This window comes from Hipposideros armiger, unplaced genomic scaffold, assembly GCF_001890085.2.
Source record: "Hipposideros armiger isolate ML-2016 unplaced genomic scaffold, ASM189008v1 scaffold_28, whole genome shotgun sequence".
Lineage (NCBI taxonomy): Eukaryota > Metazoa > Chordata > Mammalia > Chiroptera > Hipposideridae > Hipposideros > Hipposideros armiger.
The window spans coordinates 4,487,021-4,513,792 of record NW_017731378.1 but is presented as its reverse complement, the minus strand read 5'-3'; the positions used below and the strand labels follow the sequence as shown (position 1 = coordinate 4,513,792).

General features: G+C 45.9%; 1 protein-coding gene across 3 annotated transcripts in view; it reads right to left on the bottom strand.

The window, feature by feature from the left end:
- The window catches only part of WBP1L (WW domain binding protein 1 like), a 58,628-nt gene that overhangs the window by 10,978 nt on the left and 20,878 nt on the right, over positions 1-26,772 (bottom strand). For 2 of the 3 annotated variants that reach the window (XM_019636406.1, XM_019636408.1), the window contains exon 2: positions 2,405-2,507. In XM_019636406.1, coding sequence (XP_019491951.1) covers positions 2,405-2,507 — 103 coding nt within the window. Of the gene's footprint in view, positions 1-2,404; positions 2,508-21,910; positions 22,088-26,772 lie in introns of those variants that run through there. The other variant, XM_019636407.1, reaches the window with a different exon arrangement.

Here is a 26,772-nt window from a genome sequence, read left to right as displayed (position 1 = left end):
CAGCTTAGTCGAGGTAAAAGGTTGTGGAAATGGCATTTTTTTAACCCTTGAGGCCTTTCCTGTAGGCAACTATGGCTAAAGAGGGACTTTGATGAAAATGCTGCCAAGGATTTCCTGGCTGCAATCTTTTCCTTCCAAAGGAAGGAGACAAAAATAACCCAAAACCCGTTACTTTCATATTTCAGGCAAAGTTTAGAGGCAACTGGAGGGAACAGGGTCCAAAGCAACAAAAAGTGCACTTTTGATGAGAACTGAAAGAGGCTCATTCCAACGTCCCTCCTATTCACATGGCGGGGGAGGCCAGGACCCTAATAAGGGGAAAACCAAAGAATTATCAGAGGAGTGGGACACCCATGGGCATCTCCCAACCTAGAATTCATTTCTGGACACAGATGAGAGAAAAGTTTTGCTTATACATCTCTGTCCCGGCGGAACTTGGAAAGCACAGGCCAACTGTTATAATGACGAGTTTTCTCCCTGTCCACACTCTGGTCTCTGTCTGGCTTCTTCCTTTCCCCAACTGACCATAACTGGAGAGGTAATTAGCCATTCGTGCAGCTAGCTCTTCCTCTGGCTTTCTTTAAGCCCTTGGGGTAAAGTTCCTGGTTCCCAGACTGCCTCCCTGCCATCTGGGTCTCCCCATCCCCGTCGCCCCACCGCCCTGCCCTGGCTTTGGTGACCCAATTCTGGTGGCTACTTACTGAATCGGCTCTGCCAACTGCCCAGGAGGCTCTGTCAATCTGAGATGGGGCCATCAACTCCATCCCTTTCTGCAACTGATGCCGCCTGGGCCAGGCCCCAGAAAAACAAACTGCAGCTCTGTGGCTTTTTGGCAGCCCAGCTTTGACTTTTGTTTTAACAAGGGGTGGGAGGGAGAATTTGAACCCTGTGGTTATCTGCATTTTAAAACATTTAAACACAGTCTGTCCACCTGCTTGGCACTTTGTGTTCTCTATTAAGTCCCTCCGCCCCACCCCTTCTAAAATAGCAACAGCAATTCTGGGCCTTCTTCGTGGCTGCTTATATACATGGAGGACTGAGGGGGACATCTGAGCCCTGTCTTCTCCTTGGGGGAGCCCGTCTGCACTGGACTGCCGCTGGGATTCCTCAGAAAGGTAGATGAGCCAGAGCTGGTCCCCAACTCCTCGAAAGGGAAGGACCAAGGTAAAAAGAGGTACTATTTGTAAGAACCACTCTCCCACTGCCTACAAGATCCGTTTAGAGGAAGAGACTTCCTGGCCAAGAGTCTATAATTTCCTTTCTACACCAGACAATGGCCCTTCTAGCAGCTTTTTAACCATATTACTGATATGGGGGCAATGGGGAAATCAGAAAGAAAGGGGATAAAAGGGCAGGGGTGATGGTGGCAGTAAGGACATGGTTTAAGAAGCCCAAAGCTTGTTTCCAAGTGGAGGGAGTGAGGGGGGGGGCTTACAACTGTCTAGGAAACAGCCTTATTGTTTCCCCTCTCAACAGGCAGTTGTGAGAACCACTGCAATGCTGGTCACCTGGGAACTCTCTTCCCTAAGGACTCTCCCAGCTTCCCATTCAGTGTCCAGCATCCTACAGTGTCTTGTGTGAGTTCCAAGAAGATCAGAGTACAAAGTGTGTTAGTGAACTCTTCAAGCCTGGGTCACACCCCAAAGTTCAGGGCAACGTCACCACCCTTGTGCAACTCTGGAAGGTACAAGTGGTCCCAGCCTCAACCAAACCAGTGGCAAGACAGGGACTGTTTCCACAGGGCATTTAGCTGACAGTAACAGGTTAGGTGCACTGGAGAAGTCTCCAGACACCTAAGTTTGAGAACTGAGGAAGAAACACAGGGGGCTGTACCTTTAGACTCCCTCTCTCCAGGGGAGCTCTGTAGACAGAGACCTATAGAAAGATTATCCCTTTGAGGGACTCTCAGACACAGAGGCAGCTCCTTGATGCTCTGTGGGAAATTCTGGAACCTTGCGATTCTTACAAGAAAATGGATTTACAGCCATCCACAGAGCCCAGCCCAGCACTCTCAGCAGCTTGAGTACTGTGACATCTCTTCAAAAGATGGCAAGCCTGGGCATCAGGGCTGGCTCATGGATAGATCTAAATGGTGTCACTGCTAGGCACACACTGGAGAGAGCATCAGAGAGAACCCCAGGCAGGAGTTTCTGCAGCAGACCTGGTGGCCACAGCCCCTTAAGGCTCAGACCATATTCTCCAGTCTTCAGTCCACAATGTCCAAAGGGCACCAGAGAGCCCCTCCTCTCCAGAAGAACCACTTCTGGAACCCAGAAACAGGTTCTACTTGCCAACACTGTCCCCGAGAGAATGAGAAAAGGGCTGACCATTCCACGGTTTCCCAACGAGAGGAGGCAGTAACCAGGACCCCAGGATTCCAAGAGACCCCCCAGCAAGGACTTACACCAGAGTTCATAGTAGTAATTGCAGCACTGAGACTGTCCACAGCAGTGTCCTGTGTCACAGATGTAGCTTTGATTGTTGGTACCCACACAGGTTTCCTTATCCTAAAATAAATAAATAAATAAATAAATAGATAGATAGATAGATAGATAAATCCATTTCCCGTATTAAATTATAGCTTTTAAACATCCCCTTTCTTCTCATCCCTCTCTTCCTGGTAATCTGCCTGCTCCCTACCAAAATAGTTTCTACCAATGATTATTCCATTAAGAAAAAAATATTAAAAGAACCACACAACAAAAGGTTTAAGGGGGGAAAAAAAAGTTTTTATTAAAGAGGGAAGTGGGTTTAGCACACAAAGCCGACGGATAAAGAGCAGAGTTCTCCTCCGACAGGAAAGGGTTGCCTTGCTTTCTTTACGTCCAAGAGAAATACCCGATGTTCTGGTTTTAAACTCAGCCAATAAGAAGGTGATGATTCTCCTGCGATTAGCAGGACATTTTTAAGTAAAACCGGCTTTTCTGTGACAGTTCCTGGAATAATTAATGCAGTATGTATTCTAGGATTAGCATCCATCCTCCCTTCAAAACACATGGTCTCCAAGGTTACTTACAGTATGATTCAAATAAGGGCTAAAATTCTTCACTTTGAAGAAAAGGGACAACTTGTTCAACTGACCTAGTCCAATTTCAATTCACTAGATCATTCTTTGCTTATCAAATGCTCTCTTAATCATCTTGACTGGATCTAGGATTCATACTGTCCCTTCTCAGGGACAGTCACAGAAAGGGCACCGCTAAGTAACCCCCAAGCCATTTGCCAAGCTCTAGTCACAGCACTAATGGATAGGGATGGAGGAAAAAGGGCTTTTTACATTTCCCATTTAAGATATGAAACACCTCGGGCTGGCCGAGTGGCGCGTTGGTTAAGATCTGGCTTGGGGACGCCAGAGGGCCCAGGTTCAGATCCCACATATGAGGGCCAGTGACACTGCCCTCTACAGCTAAGATGCTGAACAACAGCTCAACCTGGAGCTGGGCTGCTGTGAGTCGCCAGTGACGGTGTAGGCTGCAGCCCCTGCTGCAGTGGGCTGCCATAAGCTACTGTGTGTAGCCAGCAGCCAGCGTGAGCAGCCGTCCAGAAGCCAGCGACTGATCTGCCTCGCCCGGGAAGAGTGCAATGATGGTGCCAACTGGGGCCAGTGAAGCAACGTCCTCCACAACTAGACTGAAGAACAAAAGGACAGCAACTTGTCTGTTCCCCTTCCCCCAATTCCCCAGCGCTGTTCCCATCCCCCAATTCCCCAATAAAAATCTTTAAAAAAAGATATGAAACACCTCCCGAGCCAACCAGAACTTCAGCTCAAAATGTTCTTTGGACTCTGGTGCATATGACGAGACCCCTAAGTCACCTCCTCTATCTGGCTTTCAACATGTCTTTATTCTAAAGAAGTAACACATGCATTTATTGGACACTGTCATGTGCCAAGCTCTATGTTGGGTACGAGGGATACAAAGATAAACGAGACATTGTCCCTATCCTCAAGAAGCTCAGAGGTAAGAAGGGGAAAAAAACCCTGCTCAGCAAAGAAACTAAAACCACAGTATTGTATTTGCTGCTACTCAGGCTGACCCTGCCCACAGTGCACATCCGGGTGGATGCCTGCCAGTGGAAACTTAAGTCACATGGTCGGTTCCTCCTCTCTGGGCCTGGCTTTACTAGGCTGTCCACTCGGCCAAGGGTATAAACAAAGCACACAAGTAACTGTCTACAGGGCTAGAGGCCCGGGAGCAACAGTACAGGCACCTGAAGCCACGGGGAGAGGACAGGACAAAGGGCACGGCTGAAAACCAGATCCCTGGCACAGTGCAGGTTTCCACACACGTCCTCAGGTGCTTCCTGGTCTTTAAGAGTCTTACATCCTGGTGCAAAGAGGTTTAGGAAGAAGGAAACATGGGAAAGGCATTTGTAAACTGACAATGAGGGTTTCACAATATTGCAAACAGAGCTCTTCCTATGTCTGCCTGCCTAAGTACACCATACACCACCTAGTGGGTGGCTTGTCCAGTGACCTGTCTCTCCCGTGAGGCCTGGCAACACACAGAGAAAGCGGATCTGTGCTCGCTTTTGCTAGAACACACACGCTCTGACTTCGGAGCAAAACCCTGCTTTCGCAAGAACATCAAGAAGCCTCCCGAGTCTGCCAAGTCCTGAAATGCCATTCTTCTGGCACTGCCTCACAGGGGCACGCAGTTCAAAGTATCCACACAGTTTCTAAAAGAGGCCGTGCTGCCTACACCCTGACATGTTCGAGAATCCAGTGACACTTCTGCCCGGGAAAATTCACCAGATGAGGTCCAGGATCTGCACACACACAGGCCAACTGGTCCTAAGTGAGGTGTGAACTGGAACGCGTTTAAAATCTCAACAAGTGGCATCTTCATTACCTACTGGTGTCAGCTTTCCTCTTGGCTCTTCCACCCCCCAAATGCAGGAAGCCTGATATAAACAGGACCCCACTCTTTTTCTCAGGGAGAGCAGAGCTGTAGTAGCACTAATCCAGTGTTCCTCAAACACCTTTAACCAGCATATCTCGTCCCGTGTTTTCCTCCTTCTGCCCCCAGATGAGAGTCCCCAAGCTGCCTGTGATGGTCTTGGTTATGGGAATGGTCATTTCTGCTGCAGGAGGAAGGAAAACAGTGGGCAGTTAAGAAAGATAAGTGGGGGCCAGGCGAGTGGCTCAGTTGGTTAAGAGCTCGCTCAAGAGTTTGAGCTCTGAGCAACAGTGGTTCAATGCCCAGGTGGCAGGATGGCTCAGCTTAAAAAAAAGAAAGATAAGTGGGCTCATAGGCCTTTAGCAAGGAAAAAAATAAAGGAAGATTGGGGGTAGTGAGATGTGAGTGTCGAGGTGAACTCCTCTAGAAAGACATGCTGGTGTGAGAAAAACAGGCAGTGCCTGGGGTTTGTTCCCAGTTCTGCCACAATAGAGAAACAGGACTCTAAGCAAGTTACTCAGCAGCCCCATGACTAGTTAAGGTGTACTCTAATGTCTCCTTCAACCCTAAGGCTTTATGATCCTACCCACCAACCATCCCCTCTGACATAGAGCCTGGAGCCAACTCCAGAGGTCCTGAAATCTGTCTCCTCTCATTCAAAGCAACAACAGCCAAGAACAGCGGTGTGCAAATGCTGCTTGGTGCTCTTCTGCCCTCCCCTGTGTTAAGGGGCTAACAGCAGTTTGCCCAGCAGACTCAAAGACCTCCATGCTCTTCACGAGGCCCAAGAGCCACCGAAAGGCAGGAGTGATTAAGAGTCAGTCAGATCTGCGTTCAAAGCCTGGTTTATTTACTTACTAAGCCCACTATACTTATTAACTGTGTGAGCTTGGGTATGTTACTTAACTTCTCTGAGCTCTTAATAGCAGTATGATTTTGTGAGCCATTATTGCCAGCAGGAAAGACCATCCAAAACAGCACTTTGTACTCACTTAGAACTCTTTCATAATAGCCAAGTTCTGGCAATGTGAGCTGCTCCAGACACATGAAGAGTAAGAAAAAGGAACTGGAGAAAATGCAATGGAAAGCCCAAATACGGAAAATTCTCAGCGCACTTTACACATATTATGCTGCTGGGGCCAAGTCTTGAGGAGTGGGCATCCCTCCCACCCCTGTTTCTCCAGAGGGGAACCAGAGAATGAGTTGTGCTCTCCCAATGGGCAGGAGCCCTGTCTCCTTATCCCTTTCTCCGATCCCCAGTATGTGCACAGTGCTTGGCACATAAAGGTTTGCTTAATGAAACAATGGCCACGCAACCTCCATGAAGACAGGGCGAGCTGGGTGAATATAAAGCTAATGTGTATTGAGCACTTGCTATGTGCCAGGCACTGTTCTAAAATGGTTTTCATGTATTTATTCCTTCATCTAAACTTTAAAGCAACCCCCAGTGAAATGGGTAGTTATCAGGGAACTGAGGCCAAGAGACGCTAAGTAACTTGGCTAACGTCACACAGCTAGGAAGCAGTGCAATCTAGTTTCTCTGACTCCAGAGCCTGAGCTTTTAACTTTAAGCTATAGCCTTGGTTGAAGTTATACTTCTTCACTTGCTTTTTCCACTTCAGTTGCTTAAATAAATTCACTAAAAGCCCCAAACCAAATAAAATCGACATTTCCTCTGATGGAAAAGATAAGGACCCTGTGGAGCTGACGTTGGGAACAGAATCCTTCCTCTTCTATTTGGCAGTGGGGAGGGGCAACATCCTTGGAACTCGTGCTTTCTTTGCTCAAAAGGTCGTATTTTCACATACTGATTTTCTGACAAGCAGAATGGTGTTTCATTTCAGCTCCAAGATACGGGGCATTATATGGTCACCAAACAAAACGCACAGGCACAAAGGAAGAGCCAGCAAGACCCACACTGAACTGGAATAATATATATATATTTTTTTACAACGGAAAAGGATGAACAGTATGCCTTTTGCACATGTGCAAAAAATTATCTCATCTCTTTGGTGGCAGCATCAACTGTGGGACTAACAACATTTTCCTTAAGAGTTTCCAGGTCTTATAGTTGCTATTCTTAGCTGAGCCACTGTAAAGGTCAATTTAATCAGCATAAGAACTTTCAAAGTGCCAGCATAAAAAGAGACACTGGGCAGCATGGGCTGCCCAGGGATGGTTTTAATTTGCCAATTTATGGGGATGGAAAGCCCTGTTGGCAACTGGCAAAGGCATCTTCATGTCCTTAGGAAAGCATTGAAGTTCTAAAGTTTAAAAGTAAAAAACAGGAAAATTGAAAATGCTTCACAGGATGCTAAAGCACAGGGCGCTAACTATCTTGGCTGCTGGACATGAATGAATTTGGAGCCCCACCTCTGGCTTTCCCTACAGGGAAATGGAACAGTTTCTAATGGAAACGGCCAATTCCACACATCAAATAACAAGTGTGTAACAAGTGTGTATTGATGCCCCCTCCCCATACAGGAGGCACTGTGCTGGATGCTATAGCTACAGTAACGAGCAAGAGACCCTAAGGAAAGAGATTCTGCCTTTGGCAATACAGCTCGGTAGTAACTTTAAAAATTCTTCTGTGTCAAAACCCCTAGAAATACTGGCTATATAAAAATATCCCTTTTAAAAAAATTTTTGTTCTTGGGTTTTTTTGGGGTTTTTTTTGCCTTTTTATAACAATATCCTTTTAATTATCCATCTGAGTTTACAAGAAAGCAAGGAAGATCCCAGAGGCCAAATATGTTGAGGGGGAACTAGAAATGAGTAGTAAATAAAGTCAAGCCTTTCCAGTTGCCCTGGAAAGGGGCTGTTTATTGCTCTTGATCCCACCCCTGAAGCAGAGAATTGGAACTGAGCACCAATATAAAGAGTGGACCCTCAAAGAGAGCTGACTAGAAAAAAATTAGCCAGTTGGCACACAGTGACAATTAGAAAGCTCTGAATTGAGAGCAAAAAAAGTATCTCCTCTAATATGTGTAACCAAAGGCCTTTCTGCAAGCTAATTTGAGATTTGAATTGTACTACTATGTGGTCTGAGAATCCCCAACCCAAAAATTGAACACACGAAGTGGTCCCAGGCTGGCAATAACCCTGTAACATCTGGCAGAAGAAATGTAAAACTCTGAAGACACCTAACCTCAATCAGGGCATGAAGGAGTCCCACAAATAAAGCTCTCTTGAGATGAGCTCACAATACAAAATACAAAAATTTATGCAGAAATAATCCATCACAAAAAGACTGGGAAAGTTCAACTAATAGCAGGATAAGACTTCCTAAAAAAAAAACTTAAAATATGGGCTGGCCGAGTGGCTCAGTTGGTTAAGAATTGGCTTAAGAGCACAAGCTCTGAACAACAGGGCCGCCGGTTCGATTCCCACATGGGCCAGTGACACTGCACCCGAGCTGAGCTGAGCTGTCGTTCAGCTGCCACTCAGCTGGTGTAACAACAAGATTGCCTGTTCGATGGTGGGCTATGCCCACCCGCAACTAAGACTGAACTCGGCACCTTGAGCTGAGTTGTCACCCGGATGGCTCAGTGGATATGGGCGTGCGCTCTTAACAACAAGGCTGCTGGTTCAACTCCTGCATGGGATGGTGGCTACGCCCACACGCAACTAAGATTGAACAGATCACCTTGAGCTTAGAGGCCACGAGCTGCTAACGGGCAGCCAGATGGCAACTGGCACCCTCCACAACGAAGATTGAACAACAACTTGGCAGGTCCCCTTCCCCAATTCCCCAACAAAATCTTAAAAAAACACTAAAAAAAAAACCAAAACCTTAAAATAATAGAATGACTAGATAAACTACATAATACATAAGCATGTTTCAAATAATTAAAGCCAAAAAAGAGAAAATTAAAATCATAAGAAAATAACATACTGAAAAATGAGACAGTGACCAAGAAGATTTGGAGAAAAATAAAACTTGTAGAAAAATAGTTATTGAAATTAACTTAACAGATAGGTTACACAGAGATTAGACGATTAGACCAAGTTAAAGAGAGAATTAGTGAACTGGAAAACAGATCTGAGAAAATTACCCACCAAAAGGCTTCTACCAATTAAAAGAAAACATGAAAATGGAAAATGTGAAATAAATCTCAAGAAGGAAAGAATGGGAAAGCGGTGATATTTACAGAGATAACTGAAAAACTCCCAGAACTGATTAAAGATACAGAATTTTCAGAGAATAATAAACTCACACCTGGGCACATTATTTGAAACTGAAGAATAACAAAGACAAAAAGATTTAAAATACATTCTAGTGGGGAAGACTGAAAATTAACAACTGAAATTAGAATTTAAAATAGTAATAAGCTTCATAAGAATAATAAAAGAGAATAGGACAAAAGAATTTAGACAGGGTGGTCAGCAAAGGCCACTCTAAGACGGTACATCTGAGAGGAGCCCTGAATGACAAGAAGCCAGCTTAAGTCACGGGAACAGTGTTTCAGGCAGATGGACTGTCAAGTGCATACAAAGACACCAATGCAGCTTAGTGTGCTCAAGGAAAAGAGAAAAGGCTAGCATGGCTGAGTACAGTGAATCTCAGGGAAAGTAATGTGAAAGGAAGAGCTAAGATTTCAGAAACCAGACCTCAAATGCTTTGTACAACAGTGAAAATAACACCCAAAGTACCATAGTTTGTAAATTCATTGTTGGCTATAATATTGGGTAGTCGGAAGTCATGACGCATTTTTGCAATGAAAAACAGAAAAAATACGTCATGACTTTTCCGACAACCCAATAGCTAGCTTCCCCTTAGCTGGTGGAGATTTGAATAAATATAAGAATACTTTTGCAACAATCATATTTACTTTTTAACTTGGCCCTCTCCCTTTTTATTTCTCTCTCTCTTTCTCTCTCTTTCTTTTTGCCCCACCCAGGTTTTGGCTGCTACTGCAGAATAAGCAACAAAATCAACTTTCCTTTCATTCTTGAATCAGGAACACCTTTCCAGAAAGTGGATCAAGTGCTAGCACTGTACATCTACTGGAGCGGAGTTCTGATTTTGATCATGTTCTGTAACCAAAAGATAACCAATTCTTCATAAACAAGACAGATCTGAAATGGCTAAATGAAAAAAGGCAGCAAGCAATTTTAACTTAGAAACATCTATTTTTGTTCTATCCTAGATAGAATCTTCAAATTCTGAAAAGACAGCACTTCCAGGTCTTCTATTCAAAAAAGATTTTGTAGGTGGTCTTAAAAATATATTCTTTAAAGTGTTGTGGAGGGGCCGGCCAAGTGGATCAGTTGGCTAAGAGCTCGCTCAAGAGTTTGAGCTCTGAGCAACAGTGGTTTGATGCCCGGCCCGAGCTGAGCTGCCGCTGAGCGGCCAACAGGTAGCAGGATGGCTCAGCTATAAATAAATAAATAAATAAACAAATAAACAAACAAATAAATAAATAAAGTAAGTAAGTAAGTAAATAAGTAAGTGAGTGCTGTGGATTTACCTATATTTTACAATAAGGAAGTTAAGCTCATTTCCCCCTAATGCTATTGGTTGTGAGGTTGTTTGAAAAGCTGAGAAAAATAAGTAGAATTGTTCAAAGGCACACATTTTGAATTGGGTACAAGGTTACAAAAGAGTTGGGGGTGAAAGAAAGTAAGCTCCAGCACAGGAATGATTTGTTTCCTATGTGTTAGTCTAATCACCCTTTCTTTGATGGTAGGGACTGTCACATACTACTTTTGTCTCCTTCATAATATCTGTGACTATATATAATACTATCTATGACAATTATGTCTTTAAGCTTTACCAGTTAAAGGAGCTCAATTCCAATTTCATCCTTTCTGATAAGGGCAAGCCATTGCTAAGAACTCAACCAGGACTCTGCTTTGTGTGCACTGGGGTATTAGGCATGAATTTGTATGCTGTTTGGTTGAGTTCAGTAATTTTCCAAAAGGACAAATAGCCTAGGCAGGCTCCCCTAACCAAGCCAGTAAATCTAATCTGACAAGATTCAGCCTCAAATTTGATAGTATGCTTCACCCCTAAAGGCTTCCAGACTCCAGTTCCCTGGGTTCAAGAACACCAGTCTCCCATCTTCTAATTGTAAAGTACCTTTAAGGGTAAAGCCAAAGACTAGAACCGCTGACTCACTTGAGAAAAGTCTAGAACCAATGGGGAGAGCTGCTGCTTCAAGACTGGGCTGCAGTGTGCGCTGCGGAAGGGGAGTCTAAGGGGTCCCTGCTGTAGCAGGGACAAAAGTCTACTTCAACCTGTGAGGGCCTCCTGGAACAATTCTGTCACCTTTGCCCAAAGAGCGACTCTTTCCAAGAATCTGAGAAAGGGGGCCGGCTGAGTGGCACGCTGATTAACAGTTGGCTTGGGACGCCAGCTCTGAGCAGAAGGGCCCCAGTTCAGATCCCACATGAAGGGTCAGTGACGCTGCACCCTCTACAGCTAAGATGCTGAACAACAGCTCGACCTAGAGCTGGGCTGCAATGAGCCACAGGAGACGGCGTAGGCTGCAGCAGAGCTGCAGTGGGCTGCCATAAGCTACAGTGAGTGGCCGGCAGCCAGCGTGAGCGGCTGTGAGCCAAGAGCGGCTGTCCAACGGCGGGCGAGCGACTGCCTCACCCAGGAGGAGCGCAATGATGGTATCAATATGGGCCAGTGAAGCGACGTCCTCCACAACTAGACTGAAGAACAAAAAAAAATTGCCTGTTCCCCTCTCCCAATTCCCCAATAAAATCTTAAAAAAAAAAAAAAGAATCTGAGAAACGGCAACACAGTGAATCAGAAATAATCAAGGCATCTCACAAATAAGTGAATTAGCCCCAAAGTAGCAATGAACATAGACAACAAATGCAACAAAACAGAAATAGAGATGTGTCTCCCATGGGCCCCAAATCACCTAGGTATTTGTTACGAATGTAGATTGAGAACCTCTGGGGGCAGAGACTGAAAATTTAACTTTTAAAACACACTCCCCTGATTATGCTCACATATATTCAAGTTTGAGAGCCAATGCCCTAGATTTATAATAAATGTACAATAGACACAGTTCCTGCCCTCTACAAGTAGAATAGCCTAATATTCTTTTTCTAGAATTCCCAAACGCATCCCAACAGCTACCCTCAAGTATAGCCACTTAGAATCAAGGCACGTTAAATTATTTATGCTCTCTCTGCCTCAGTCCATAAAAACATACATTCCGTATACCACAAACATATTTTTTTTAAAGTCACGTTAGTTGGATACACTCTTATCCACACCACATTGCTGCTGCCAAAGCTGCACTGCAACTGGATCCTCATTAAACAGCCCCCAAACAGAGCAGCCAGCGAAGAAATTAAAATCCATTTCCTGTATTGCTATTAGGAACCTGAATAACAAACTCAGAAAAAGCCACTTGACCCTGGTAGGAAAATCCCAGTGCAAAGACTGGAAGTTGCAACATACTCATATTCCATGATTTTATTAAAGGCTCCTTGTCGATGTCCTAGTGCGTGCAGGCCTGCGGGGTCTGGCTGGCTGCAGTGGCACAGGACATCGGGTTAATGTGCCATTCCTTGACCCCTGGGCCCTCAGAGGGAAAAACCAGTCCTGCCTCGAGATACCCCCGGCAATCCCTCACCACTGGCCTTTTCTGCCACAGGATAAAAGCACTGAGAAATGGGGCATCTTCAGCAAGGACTGGTGCAGACAGCTGAAGGATGAAATAGCAGGTAGCATGAGACAGAGCAGGTGGCACTCGGCAGAGCAGGAAGGCAACTGGCTGACTGTCGGCAGAGCAGGAAGGCAACTGGCTGACTGTCGTGTGTCCGTAGTTGGTCCCACGAGGACAGGTCCTGACCTTAGCTGGTCCCATGAGGACAGGTCCTGACCTTCCCATCTTGTATCATTACTTCTTATATTTGAAAGCAGGGATTGCAAACTGGAGGCCCTCAGGCCACACTGGGCCCACTACTCAGTTCTATGCCCACATGGTACCTTCTTTTTCCAATTTTTAAAAAAATGGAATTATCTGTCAACATTTTAAAATGAGAAGGGTTCATACAGAAATTCAGATTTCTCTTGAAAATCCAGGGCCCACATTTTAGGACCTTGGGGCCATATTAGGCTGGGTCACAGATGTGCACGGGCTCTGGCTTCACCATAGCCTTCCCCATCATTGCTCCAGTCTGATACCCCATCTGCTTGACTCAAGGAGGAGCCTGCCTGGCCCCTGTGCGCATCTGGTTAGCTCCGCTTGAACCCAAGTTGAGTAAGAGATTGTTCATCCCCTCACCCTGAGGTTAAACCATGCTGCAGAGGCCCAAACATAAACAGCAGACATCCGAATTCTCTACACTGAGGCTCAAGAAACACCTTACACACGAAACGTAAAATGGGTCCCTGCACAAAGAGGAGAGCCCCTCTGTCTCACACGAGGCGAATACCTCCACAGCATCAGGAAAACCTGCCACAGCACTCAAGAGATGTGACAGGGAACCAAGTTCTGCCCAGTGACTGTGTTAACCAAGCATTTGGCTAGGCATTCTTCTCTGTTATGTATTCCCCCTTTTCATAGGAAACTGAGGTTCAGAGCGTTCACACAGCTAGAACAAGCTTTCTGGATCTAAACTCCAAATTTGAGTGGAAAGAATTTAATGCTTAGGGGTTAACCTAAACTCTCATGCCAGATGCTGATAGGCACAAAAACAACAGATGAGATACAGACTTTGCCTTTGAGGAACTTCACAATAACCAAACAGGTTATAAAAGTTTACCTTCATCTTAATGGATACAGAAGTAACAGCCTAAGACTGCAGAACTGGGACTGTCAAAACGCTGGCCTTGTGACATTGAGTTCAATATACTGTAACTGAGTTCTAGATCATCAAAATCTTTGTTCGATCTTGAAAATGGCTCTTGATCAAATAAAACCCTCATTTCTTTGCCCAGAAAGAGGTATAATTTTTAAAAGGATCTAAAATATTGAAGGTACAAGTTAATTTGTTGCTGATGTGCTTTAAAAGAGATTCACTACAATTTCATTTGACAGTGAAGAGCACATGTCGGGTCTCAGAGACACATTCCTTATTTTAAGCAAAATTCTAAATTTAACCTCATTTTTTCCCTCAGCAGTTCTATTCCACAGCAGCAGGCTTTTGCTGGGAACCAAAGAAATAATAATGGGACTCGCCTTGTGTGCCTATTTGTCTAGAGACCAGTGCCAGAGCTCTATTGCCAGTAAAAAGTTCAACCATGTTCAAGGAAATGGTTTACTTCTACCTCGGAGAAGGAGTCACATTAAAAAATGGTCTCCCTGCAAACAGATACAAGATTTTTTTTAAAAACTTCAGGGGCCGGTCGAGTGGTGCGTTGGTTGGGAGCTGGCTTGGGATGCCAGAGAGCCCCAGTTTGGATCCCACATATGAGGGCCGGTGACGCTGCCCTCTGCAGCTGGGATGCTGAACACGGTGGCTCAACCTGGAGCTGGGCTGCTGTGAGTCTCTGGCGACGGCGTAGGCTGCAGCCCCTGCTGCAGTGGGTTGCCATGGGCTACTGTCTGTAGCCAGCAGCCAGCGTGAGCGGCCGTCCAGAAGCCAGCGACTGATCTGCCTCGCCCGGGAAGAGCACAATGATGGTGCCAACTTGGGCCAGTGAAGCAATGTCCTCCACAACCAGACTGAAGAACAAAAGGACAGCAACTTGTCTGTTCCCCTTCCCCCAATTCCCCAGCGCTGTTCCCATCCCCCAATTCCCCAATAAAAACCTTCAAAAAAAAAAAAAAACTTTCTAAATTCTAAGACCTTATACTTAAAGGAGACTTCAGTTGTTAGAAAACAGGAAATGTAGTATGTTATCAGAGGTAGACTACAATAAACCCAAGCCACAGCAATATAGGCACTTGGCTTGAAATGTGGCTTGTTATCAAATAACTGCAGGCTAATTGTCCTTTAAGCTGTATAAAGTTATTTGGGCACTATTGAGTTCCTACCCTTTGGGGTGTGAGGGGGGTGCTTACCTAGATTATTCAGTCAGTTCTAGAATGGCTGGATCTTATCCACTGGCCATAAAAAATGAACTCTATACCTGTCCTTGACAAGAAGACACAGTACCTGCTGATTAGGGGCAACCAAGATGTCACATTCCTGAATCTCTGGGCAGGTAACTAACACATATTGCTTAGGATGTAGCAGAAAAAAAGTACACCTATTTCCCCTTTATTGAAACATTCCACCTTCTCCAAGGCCTGTGACTTGTATGACTGCTTCCTAAGCAGAGTGGACAGCACTACACATCATTCGGAGTTTCTAGCCCAGTTTCTCCACCTTGGCACTGCTGGCATATCACCCGATGTCCCTTGGAGAGCGGGGTGGGAAACTGCCCCTAGTTTAGAACCACTGTTCCAGCCAAAGCGTACCACACAATTTAGTGCAGAATCATGCTCCATCCAGTCTTATTGCCTGATTGCCTCATGGGCTCACCACACACTCTATCGATTCCCGAAGAGCGATGTCGATTGCTCTCAAGTGCACCTGCCCTACAAAGGATCAGACATGTCTTGCCCCATGCTCCCTGTGCCTCTTAACTACAAGGTACAAGAAGGGAACCTCCAACGGTTAGGCCACGGCTGTGGTGATGTGATTTCACATGACCGCCAAGGGACCTCCCCATGGCGCTGTGGTCGTTGACAGGTTTACAGTAACCCAACACAATATGAGTCTGGCCCATAAATCTGGAACCTCACCCAGAGACGGGGGAGTGATTGCACATTCTATTTTCATTGGCAGCCTGCCCCAGCCTATCCTGGGCCTCCCCACCACACTCCAGAGCCACACCCAGAGGAGTGGGAGATCACAGGTGTTCACACCACTGCCTGGTGGGTAACCAGGGATTTCCAAACCCTTGATGAAAACCACACAATAAGTTGGGCAGCATTTGAAGCCAAGAACGAGACCATACGTCACAGTTCAGTAGAAGTTCCTGAGAGGATGTGTGTTAAGCAAGAGAACCAAACAATAATCCTCTGGCTTCCTTGATGCAGTGCCCAAGGGAATCAATGTCTTAACGTGCAACACAGTGCCGGTAAACCCTAAGCCACTTTCACGAAAAGAAGTCACTGTCTCACACCCCAGCCACGCTCTCAAAGCATGTCTCCCTCTCTCCTGAAATTCATCCAGCTTTCTACCACATCGCGTCCCCTCCCTTTCAGTTAAAAAAACAAGACAGGTCAAGCAAGTCACCTAAGATTGAATCACCATTTCCAGCAACCAGCAACAGATGCCTCTTGTGAGGTCCAGTTGAGCCCTACCCAGAGAAGCAATGGCTAGAGAGGGGCACAGAAATACCTAAAGCAAGTCAATCTGCAGGGCTGTTTCAACTACAAGTGAGCTGGTGGGGGGTGAGGGGTGGGGTTAAGAAACTAGTATCTGGCTGATAGGGAATTAGGGCAGAAGAAGGAATTTTATAGCCCAGTTTTTTAAGTAGCCTAAAATTACTCTGTTTTTCTGGACTAAAATTTACCTCTTCAAGGAAAAGGGGTGGGAGGGGGTGGGTCAAACTCATGGGATATCACTGGAGGAAGTGAATGTTTTCTTTGGCTCATCATGGATAGAAGTTTCAAAATCAGCAGATAGAATCTTCTTTCCCACTAAATTACTGTGCAGTCCACTGGTTTCTCTTTGCTTTGATAACAGGAATGTGATGAAAAACAAGCCACATTCCTCTAAAAAAAAAAAAAAAGCAGCTTCTTGCAACAGACATGGTTGGCAGTTTAAAAATTCACCTGAAAGGGCTTAGATAACAACCTTTAGGGGACAGTGGGGACCTGAGGTGTTCTGTGGCTCCCCCACCACAAGAATTTTTACAAATCAGTTCCCATAAGGATTTTGGCTTCAATCTCAGGTAGTACAAACAACAAGTGTCACCTTGGTGCGGACTGCATTGTATACAGCCAGTTTCCTTCCAAGCAGGGTCTTGCTTAATTTTCCTGAACCTGGTGGAGAAAGGCTAAGCACACACAGGAGGGTAATGGTGACTGGGAGTCAGCACTTAGTCCTCTGCAGGGCACAGGGCACGCAGGGAGGAGGTCTGGCAGCAGACTGGTGCAGGGACCACACCTTAGCAATATGCAGGAGCAGCATGACGCTGAGGAGGCCTGGCCCCAGAGTCACCACTGCCATACCTGAGCTGTGTCATTCTGAATAGGTGACTCCTTGAGTTTCTGTTTCCTCACAGTGAAAAGGAACTACACCTACCTCATGGTTGGCTGTTGCGGTGAAATAGTAAAAGTATCATGTAAATGTTGGCTAACGTTCAGCAGTTTAGGGTTACATTAGAAGCTGGCAAATTCCCTCTTCCCTACCCCTAGTCGTGGCCCCCACCATGCAGCTTTAGGCTGGCTTATCACCATGGCATGTTCGCGCTGTCCTTGAAAAGCCGTAAAAAAGCTCTCTTAACTTGGCCCAGGGACTAAATGGGGTTCAATATTCTGGTTATCCTGACATTCAGCATCAGGCCAATTGAGGCCCTGTAGGTACTACCTCCCCCCTTTCAAGATGCAAACAGCCCCTGGAACCAGGAGTTAGCTGGTCCCTTGTGTCCCTATCCATGACAAATTCTCACACGGCGAGGGCTTATTGCCTGAAAGGGTCCCAGACCCAACCCAGTTTTGTTGGAGACTACTACTCATTTCCAGTATCAGGGATCATCTCACTACATCAGTAAGGATAATTTGGGGAACAAGTGGGCCCCTCCCACAGAGAAAGACAGCATTCTGAGGTCCAAGATATAAATTATTGTCTTGAGGGATCTAGCCTGTATTCCATCAACTACTAGAACGTATCGCCAACTGGCCCTTCCACACACCTGCCACCCAGCAACTGAGGCTGCTGGGCCATGGGAGTCTCACCCACATTCCTCTGAACTCTGGAAGCACTCTGTTCCTCTCTAATGTCCCTTAGCGCCACCTGCCAACTGTTCCAGTTACCTGAGCACTTGTTCTGCTTCCCCTACCTGACAGTAAACACCCTGAGGGCAGAGGTAGAGTTTATACCTCTTTGTATCCAAAACATCCTTTGAACAGAGCAGGTGCACAATACTTTCCAAATATAGTGTTTGCCATAGGAATCCTCCAGCATTACAAAATCAGTGCCTTCTGAATCAAACAGGAAACTCAAATTGCAATCGTGTTCTCTGGAAATTAGCAATCCATGTGTTAGGTATACATGATGGACTCTCTCTTAACTGGAAAACTCATTTTCTGATCTTGCCAGATAATAAAGGGACAGCATGCTCAATTGTGTGTTTTAACTAAAATTTGGTACATGGTGCCATTCCCAAAAAGTTGAGCAGGTGACTCTCTTCTGAACTTTAGCTCCTCAAAGCACAGACTATTCCTTAGTCAACACTGTGTTGGTTCTTCCATGCAATGGACAGTTAAGACAGCTCACTAGAAGCTTCAGGCCTATCTGCCCTTTACAGACACTGAATTCATGCCACACCCATGATCAGACCGAAGGGCCCTAATGCTTTCCTCCTTTTCTGTGTCATGAAAGACACCAATACTTGGTGAGCCAAGGAAGGTCCTTAACACCAAGACTCACAGATAACAGTTTCCCTTCTCATCCATAGGAGAAAACACTCCCAACCTGATCTGTCTGGAATGTTCTTTCCCCAGCTCATATGTCTGGTAAACTCCTACTCATCCTTCAAGATTCAGATCAGATATCACCTTCTCAGGAAAGCCTTCCATGTCACCTTTCCCTCCCCCAACCTGATTTACATGCTTTCCCACCCTCTGCTATCCTAGCCCCTTAGCGATTCCTCAGTTATCGTCTCACACACTGTCAAATATAATTATTTCCAGGCTACTAAAAGGTGGGGGTGGGGTGGGGAGAGTCTCTGAACGTGTAACCAGAAACTACCTGGGTCAGAACCACCTGGGGCACATCATAGAAATGGATATTTCTGGACCCCTCAGGCCCCAGACCTACTGAATCTACATTTTAATAAGCCCCATTCCCAGGTGCTTTTTATGCATTTTGAGAACTACTGCATTAGAATGTGAGCTCCCAGGAAGTAAGAACTGTGCTTTATTTTTGTCTTTGCATCCTTTATGCCAGGCCCATATTCATTAAGTGTTCAAAATCACCACGCAGTGCCACCATTCAGTAGATGCTGCCCACTCGAACTAGTCTTCACAGTAAAATGCAAATGTTCACATAGAGACAGGCACGGTTTTATCTGGTCCCTGGGCCACCCTGCAACAACCTGCAGAAAATATGCTCCAACTGGAACAACACAGTAATCCTACTCCACTCTCACAGACATTGGGCAAAGCAGTAGTGAGAAACATTTAGGCTTTGGAATCCAAAGACCAAGGTTTTTTTTAAAAAACACAAAATAAAACAAAAAAAAACATTTCAACTGCTGATGGGGGGGGTGGTGGATTGTAATGGCAGCACTAAATCTTCTATTGAGATTTGGATCTCTGGTATAATTTGATTTAACATGTGTAATTTAGCTTGGGACTCGTTAAAAGCTTTCTTTTCTTTCTTCGCTTCCTTTCCACCAAAACTTAATGACTGTTTCCTATATATTTACTATGCATACCAGTTTCAATGTTTCTATTTACTCCGGCCCTGTGACTTGGAAGAGGTTTTGCATCCGTATGAGACCCACTCCAGGTTCCAACTTAAATCTACATAACATATGCAAAAGTTACCGTAACCATCTTAACTGCCCATCGGACAAAGCCGAACTCAACAGAAAATTCCACTACAGGCCAAAGCAATATACATCCTGGTTAGAAAATGTAAAACTTCAGACCAAAGACTCAACGCAGTAGTTTCCAGCAGACTCTGCCCACCAGACCCTTCTCTTAACTTGAATAAATCTTCATTCTGTATTTCTACCTGACTCGTGAATTCACGGCCCGTGCAGCCACAGCTACCATTTCCCTCGCTAGCTGAGCAACTTGGGGCAAGAGGCTTAATTCACTTCAGCATGCACTTCTGTAGAAATAGAATCACATTACCTCATAAGATAGGGTTCTTAGTTATGTCAATTAAGAGGGAACATACATATTATGTATGATAACGACTAACAGCACATATAGTTTTGTGTCATTTTTTAAACAACAGAATTATCACCAATCAATCTTTAGCAGGCTGGCTTCCACACAGGTCCAATAAAGAACATAGTTACACGGTCAGACACAGAAATGCCGGAAATATACAAAATTATGTAACCAAAGATACTCAAAGGTTTTTACAGGCAAGGCTTAAGTCACAGAAGCCTGGGGCAGAAAAGGACTCCGAAGAGGTTCGCGGGGTCAGCCTTCTTCTACCAGGAGCCTGTTTAGAAACGAGCTACAGATCCATCTGCTGTTGATGCTCTGAGATGCTCCGCACGACAACCCACCCTCTCACTTAAGGCTACTGGGCACAGGCCCTCCCCAGCCCATAAGATTAACAGTACATTGGTGCAGTAAGCGACAGCCTCCCAACTCTCAGTCAGCACACAATGGCAGTCACACCCTCCACCTCGGTAAAGAAACCCGTCCCTGCGGCTTCTAGTTTCCTGAACCCCTGCGGCCTTGCATCCTTTAGGAATGGGTAGATAAAAATAACGGTTAGGTTTTTACTTAAGGCCTACCTACCTACTCTCAGCCAGCCAAGGTGCTCCTGTTTTAAATATTCTTTTATGAAATCCACCCAATAACTCTGAGTTGGTTTTATTATTTCCATTTCAAAGATGGGGTTCAGAGCAGTTAAGTGGCCTGCTCAGGACCCCGGGGGAGCCAGGATGAGGATGCAGGTCATTTTGGCCCCCCAGCCCTGCTTTCCACAGTACTAGGCACTCTCCCCACCAGCTGACCAAGCAAGGGATGCTTCCTCCATCTTATTTCCAACGCTGCTCAGAATCCTCACCAGGACTCACTCTGCTCATAGGTTAAAAGGACGGCCTTCGGTGGGGAAAAGAGGTGCTTACAGGGAGCCCCCACTCTGCATCAAAGGAACACTGAAGATTAACGAGAGCAGTAATGGAATGTGGGGAGCTTTTCAGAGAAGCTTACTTCAGGCAACCCAAGGGAAACTTGCTCACCTAGCACTTTTCTGAGTGCGATCAGACCAGCAGTCTCTAGCAGCGACTCTAAGGCTTCTGGTTTGATCTCATCAGTGGCTTTTATTCACCCAGGAACAGCAGCAGAGGAGGGGGGGTGCCCCCTTGCTACCCCCTCTTACAGCCCCCTCTGGTTACAGTTACGCATTCCGATACAGACATGCCTTTCAGACCAAGGAGCGGGTGGGGGTAGCCAACTCTCAGAAGCCCTGGAACAAATAGTTGGCAACAGCTGTGTTCGCAGCAGACAGCAGTTGGTCGCTCGCTACTGTTTTCTCCTCGCACTAGTGCCCCCATTTCAAACAGCGGCTCGCAAAGCAATCAAGTCTCCGCCACAGGGGTCTATTGGCTTTGAAAAATCGGTCAGGAAAGCCAAAATGTGACCAATCCCACCCCCATCCCTGTGAGTATCCAGGACACATCCCTCAGCCACACACAGCCCTGACCCCATGCTTAACAGGAGAAAGCTTTTGGGAGCCCTTCCCTTTAACAGATGGTCCCCTCTCCCCACTCAGAATCTCTTTAGAACCAGAGAACTGTGAAGAAATCTCTGCTAACTAGCCAAATGAAAATGGAGAAGGAATAAAAGGGGTTTTGGTCAAGATTCCCATTCTGCCTTGCCCCCTCCCCCACCCCATCCCTCAACTGTTTCCTCCATACGGCTCTGGAAACGGCTTTATGGTGTTTAATGAAAATCAGAATGGACGTCCCCGAAAGACCTCGGAATGTAGGGGATTAAGAATATGGTGGCTCTGGAAGTAAGGAGCAACTAGCAAACAAGAAGGAAAAACTGAAAATTTCTGTATGGGAGCTGGCCTATTGTAACTGCCAGACATTTTCTAAAAGGTTCCCTCCCCCGAAAGCAGAAGTACCATAGACAAGCTCCCACCCTTCCCGACCCCGATCCACGATCCACGGACAGTTCAATTACCTGTCTAAGACCCAAAAGGAAAGGCATCCTGCAAGAGCATCATCCACACTAACGTTTGCAACAAAGGGCTTTTAAAAGTTAAGGTCTTGGAATGAGCATTTCCCCTGGAGGGGGCCTGTGTGCTCCGAGGTCCCAGTTAAGCGGCCTTCCTGAGCAAAGCAGACAAAGTAAACAGAGTCCTGGGACCAAGCAGGCACTCGAGCCTCCTGCTCTCCTCGCTACTCCCCCCGCCTGGCTCCGACCCACCCCCACCTTCTCGTGACATATCTCAGACGCAGCAAAGCCGAAGCTGTCTGCCAAGGGGGAAATGACATCAGTTCAGGCACAGCAGAAAAAACTCCAGACAGCTGCTGTGGAGTACTGAGGATGTGCTGCAAACCCACGGTGGCCAGTCCTGGACCCACCTAGAGCCGGAGCCTGCAACTGAGGACGGAGGTGGCGGCACCGCTCCCATCAGCTCCCCTCGGCTGGGAGCAGGCTTGGGGGGGGGGGGGGGGGTACACAAATCAAGTCTCTAAAGCAGCAAAGGGCTCCAGTTCTCTGAATAAGGACTGGACGCTATAGCCCCCAAAGCATTGTTTCTTCTTGGGAAAGAAAACCAAGCCCAGTGACAGTCAGTTTCATAGGACTTTCCTACCCCACCCCCGCCAGAGTTGGTGCTCAATTAATAACAGTGCGGTAAGCCTGGCTGTCCCAGACTTTTCTAGGGAGTGAGGTGATTCGCAGAGCACGAGGAGAGGCACCTCTTCCCCAGCTAAGGTAGGACACACTACCTTGGATGCTGACCTCTTGAGCCCTCGCTTCTACAGGAGAGTTTATGTTTCATAAACAAATTGCGCGTGTACAGGTGCCAACATCTTTCCTCACTTGTCTTACAAAAGGTACAACAAGTCCCACCACAGCCTCCTAGTTGCCAGTAAAGCATATCATCTATATTTAAACCTGAAAAGTTCACCACCTTAGGTTTGTCGCGCTTTCTTCTCTAAGCTCAGCTTATGGAGAAAATCGCTAACGGCAAGCTTTGCACAGGAAGCAAAGGCCCTGGGATTGGTGTCCTGATCTGACTTTTCTTTTGTAAGCCAGCTCTCATCTGGCCACCGGTGCCTAAACAGCTGGACCCTCTAATAAAGACACTAGCAAAGGACAAAGGGCCCATGTTTGGCTCTGGACTTGCAGAAATGACTCCCCTCAAGGAGCACAATCTTTAGAGGAGCTTCATAAATCCAAAATTACTTCCTGCTGACTTCTGTAGCTGCAAATTCCGTATATTTTCCATCACTCGAAGCAAGTATATCTCATCTTTCTTTGAATTTTCTACAACAATTGTCTTTCAGTGGTATTTATCAAAGGCCTCCATGGGAGTGGCACACTATGCTGGGCATGACCCAGGTACATCAGAAATGATTTTTGCAAATTAGCATCTATCACCCCCATCTAGGACAGTAAATTAGCAGTACACAACACTTACAGCATGGTGAGTGGCCAAAAGTAATTCTCAATCATTAGTGAATCCAGCCAGACACACAATGTGCTTGCTACAGATCTCCCACTGATTGTCAAGGTCACATCGACTTTCCTGACAAGGAAATGAATGAGCCAAGCCAGCTGAGCCATTTCCTTGAGGCTTATGAAAAGAATGAATCGCAGTCTCACTGCTTGGGGGCGGGAAGAGGGGAGAGGTGCAGAGAGAAGTTGTGCTGAGAGAAGTGGTTTCTGCTGCTGCAGGGGACTAGGGAGCCACTATTCGGCAAATACGCATTCTCAAGGCACAGTCATGCAGTCTACCCCATGCGTTGCTATGCACCTCACCTACGGGCCAAACTGCCAGACGTGATGCTGGCATCAAAGCACAGTCACCCCCAAGAAGCTGTTTTCAACACCCTCAGTTCCCTGGCAACCACCAACCACCACAAAACACGTTTGCCATTATTAACGTTGACAGCCAAACCCGAGGAAAGGGCTTCCTCAGCCCTCCACGGGGAACTCTGATCTGAACCTACCTAACACTCCAGAAAAAGTGCCCTGGCGTAAGTGGACTTATTCACCTGGCCCACACCTACTGGACGCCCACAGTGTGCCAGGCGCTCTTCTAGGTACTGGGGACACCGCCATTAGCAAAATACTCAAGAACCCCTTGCTCTGATGGGCTACAGAAAGTCTCCACTTTTAAACAATACTCATCAGCAGTGATCTCTGAAAAAGCGGAAATGCAACAAAATTACTAGAAATCCACAAGTAATTTTGTAAAAGTTCAATGTAAATTATCAAAATTGCATCACAGACCTCCCAATTTCCCCCCACTGAATCACCCTTTTATGGATGCTACTCAAGACAATGTTTCTAATCAGAATTTTCCTACTTTTTCTACTTACAAGATTATCAATTCCTGTGTGCCAGGCAGCATTAAACCCAAAGCATTGCACTTAGCACAGTATACATTCTAACAAAGTGATTGCTGATAATGGCTTCTTTTCACTAATCTGCTTCTCCTTGACCCAGCCCCTTGCTCACCAACCCTCACTAAGCACTGAGATCTGGTGGTGGGGGTGGGGGTAGGGGGAAGGGTGAAGAGAAAAAGAGGCTGAATTGGCAAATGCAGGCATTCCCAGAAAAACGACTTCATTTCTTGCCATGCCCTGCAAATACTACCACAACCTGTGACAAAGTCGGCAGCTTTGGGATTTAAGAGGCAAGATGAACATTAGCAATTTCTGCTAGTCTGAAAAAAGGGTTGTAAGTGATCCAGGCTCATACATGGTGGACCAAAAGTGAGTCAAATCCTTCTTCACATAACTGTAGTCATCTGCCTGCTGATGTAGAATTAAATTCAAAGATGAATTCACCAATTAAAAAAAAAAAGGAAGTGTCACAGTAAACCAGAATTAAGCAGGATTATGTTGCCAAAATGCTGCAGTTTAACAATTGATTATGTCCCCAAGCAGTGTCTGAGACATCTTTCCACTGACCTAGCCCCCTCCTCCCCAGATCAGAGACTCCCCAAACAGTAATGCTGCAACCCTTTGGATTCTGACTAACTTATTATTTAAGAAGACATACTGCAACACCATAAACTATTCATGGTTAGTGGCATTCATTCTTTCACTGTAGTTGATTTAAACACATTTTGGCAACATTTTTCTAAGCAGCCTATACATTTATTATTTTAAAATTCTGGGACAGAGGTGCAGAGAGACCATTATTTGTCCAGCACTGACAATCAGCTCGACTCTGCTACAAGCTCCGTTTAACCAACATCTCACAACACCACAACACCCCCACGACATAGGTACTATCATCCCTAATGTTCAGCTGCAGAAACTGAGGCACGTGGAGACCTTGCCCAAGGTCACACAGCTAGTGGGAGAACAAGGATTTGAATGAAGTCTCTTGCTCCGAAGACTCTTTCCTTTACAATAATACAGGAGTCCTATGAGATCAGAAGTTACTAATAAGGCAAAAGCCAGAACTCGGGGTCAGTTGAACATTGAACAGACATGCATGTCCCTGGTCAGTGCCCCAAACCCTGTTTATAAGACTGCCACTTCTACTGGATCTGACCAAGGTGTTTCGGAGTGTGGGTCAGGGCCCTCGGGCCCCAGGACTAGCATTCTGAACGACTTTTCAGCCTGAGTTCTGTGAGATAAAGGACTGGGAAAACCCTAAAGGTCTCATCTGCTGCCAGCACACAGTTGGTCCCCATACAAGGAGCAGGCTGGAGCAGATCCTCCCATGCTTTGGATCTCAGGTAACTTGGTGACCTTTTCCCGCTCCCAGGTCATCTGGCTGGCTGAGGCTGAAGGAGGCTAGGGCAGAGGGCCAGGGATTCCAATTTCGAAATCAAGAAATCACAAGAAAGAGGATTTTATAACAGGACAGCAACTTCCAGGCTTCTAGGGTAGGAGATAATCTCCAGACCTAAGGCCATCTTACTTCCAGGAGCTTTGAGCAGAGACTGCTAGGCAGATACAGAACATCTAAGATAAGCGATAAGAGACCTTTCTTATTTTTTTCTCAGGTTGGGCACAGGCACATTTAAATACCCAAGAGTTCTGATTCAAAAACAACAGATGCAAAAACTCAAACCCCAAAGCAACAGGAGTGCCACACTGTAAGTCAAACCAAATACCTTCACGTCATGAATGTGAGGCTGGGTATCAATAAATGGATCCTGAAGTAATTGTTTTGGGGAATGCCATGTGAAGAATTCCAAACCCAGAACAAAAATTTGCAAAACTTTGCCAAGTAGAAATGCTAAGGATAGCTGAGCTGCCAGAAACCAAGAACACAAGCTTATCTGTGTCCTGGGGGAGTGGACAAAGGCAGACGAGTAGCAAGCCTGCCGAGGCAAGAAAACACACCCCTCCTGGTTCCTGAGCAGGACAAGGAGCTCTACAAGCAAGCTGCAGGGCTTATTTCTTCTATAAGGTATCCATAAAAACCTGTGGGTGCTGTCCTACTATTGAGTATGCCCGGAAAGATGGCTGGGCATACAGCTCTTCAATGTAGTATGTAATGTAGTATGTAATCAGTTGCTACACATGAAATGATATATTTCAGAGGGAGGACCCTAATATATATTGGTAACATTTATTTTTCAACAATAAAAAAAATGTTATTTTTTCAACATTTAACAGTTGAAAAAAAACGTGAACTTCAGTGTTGTTAGGTTACTCATTCAAGGAAACACACCTAGTAGGCAGTGGAGCCAGCATTTCACCCAGGCCTGTGTGGCTCCAAAATGGCCTGAACACGCGTGGAGAGGGTATTCTGGTATTACAACAGTCACTTCCCCCTCCTGTGACCTTATCAGGGACAGTCACATCCTGCTAACCAGGGTACCAGCGGGGTGAGGAAGATGGACT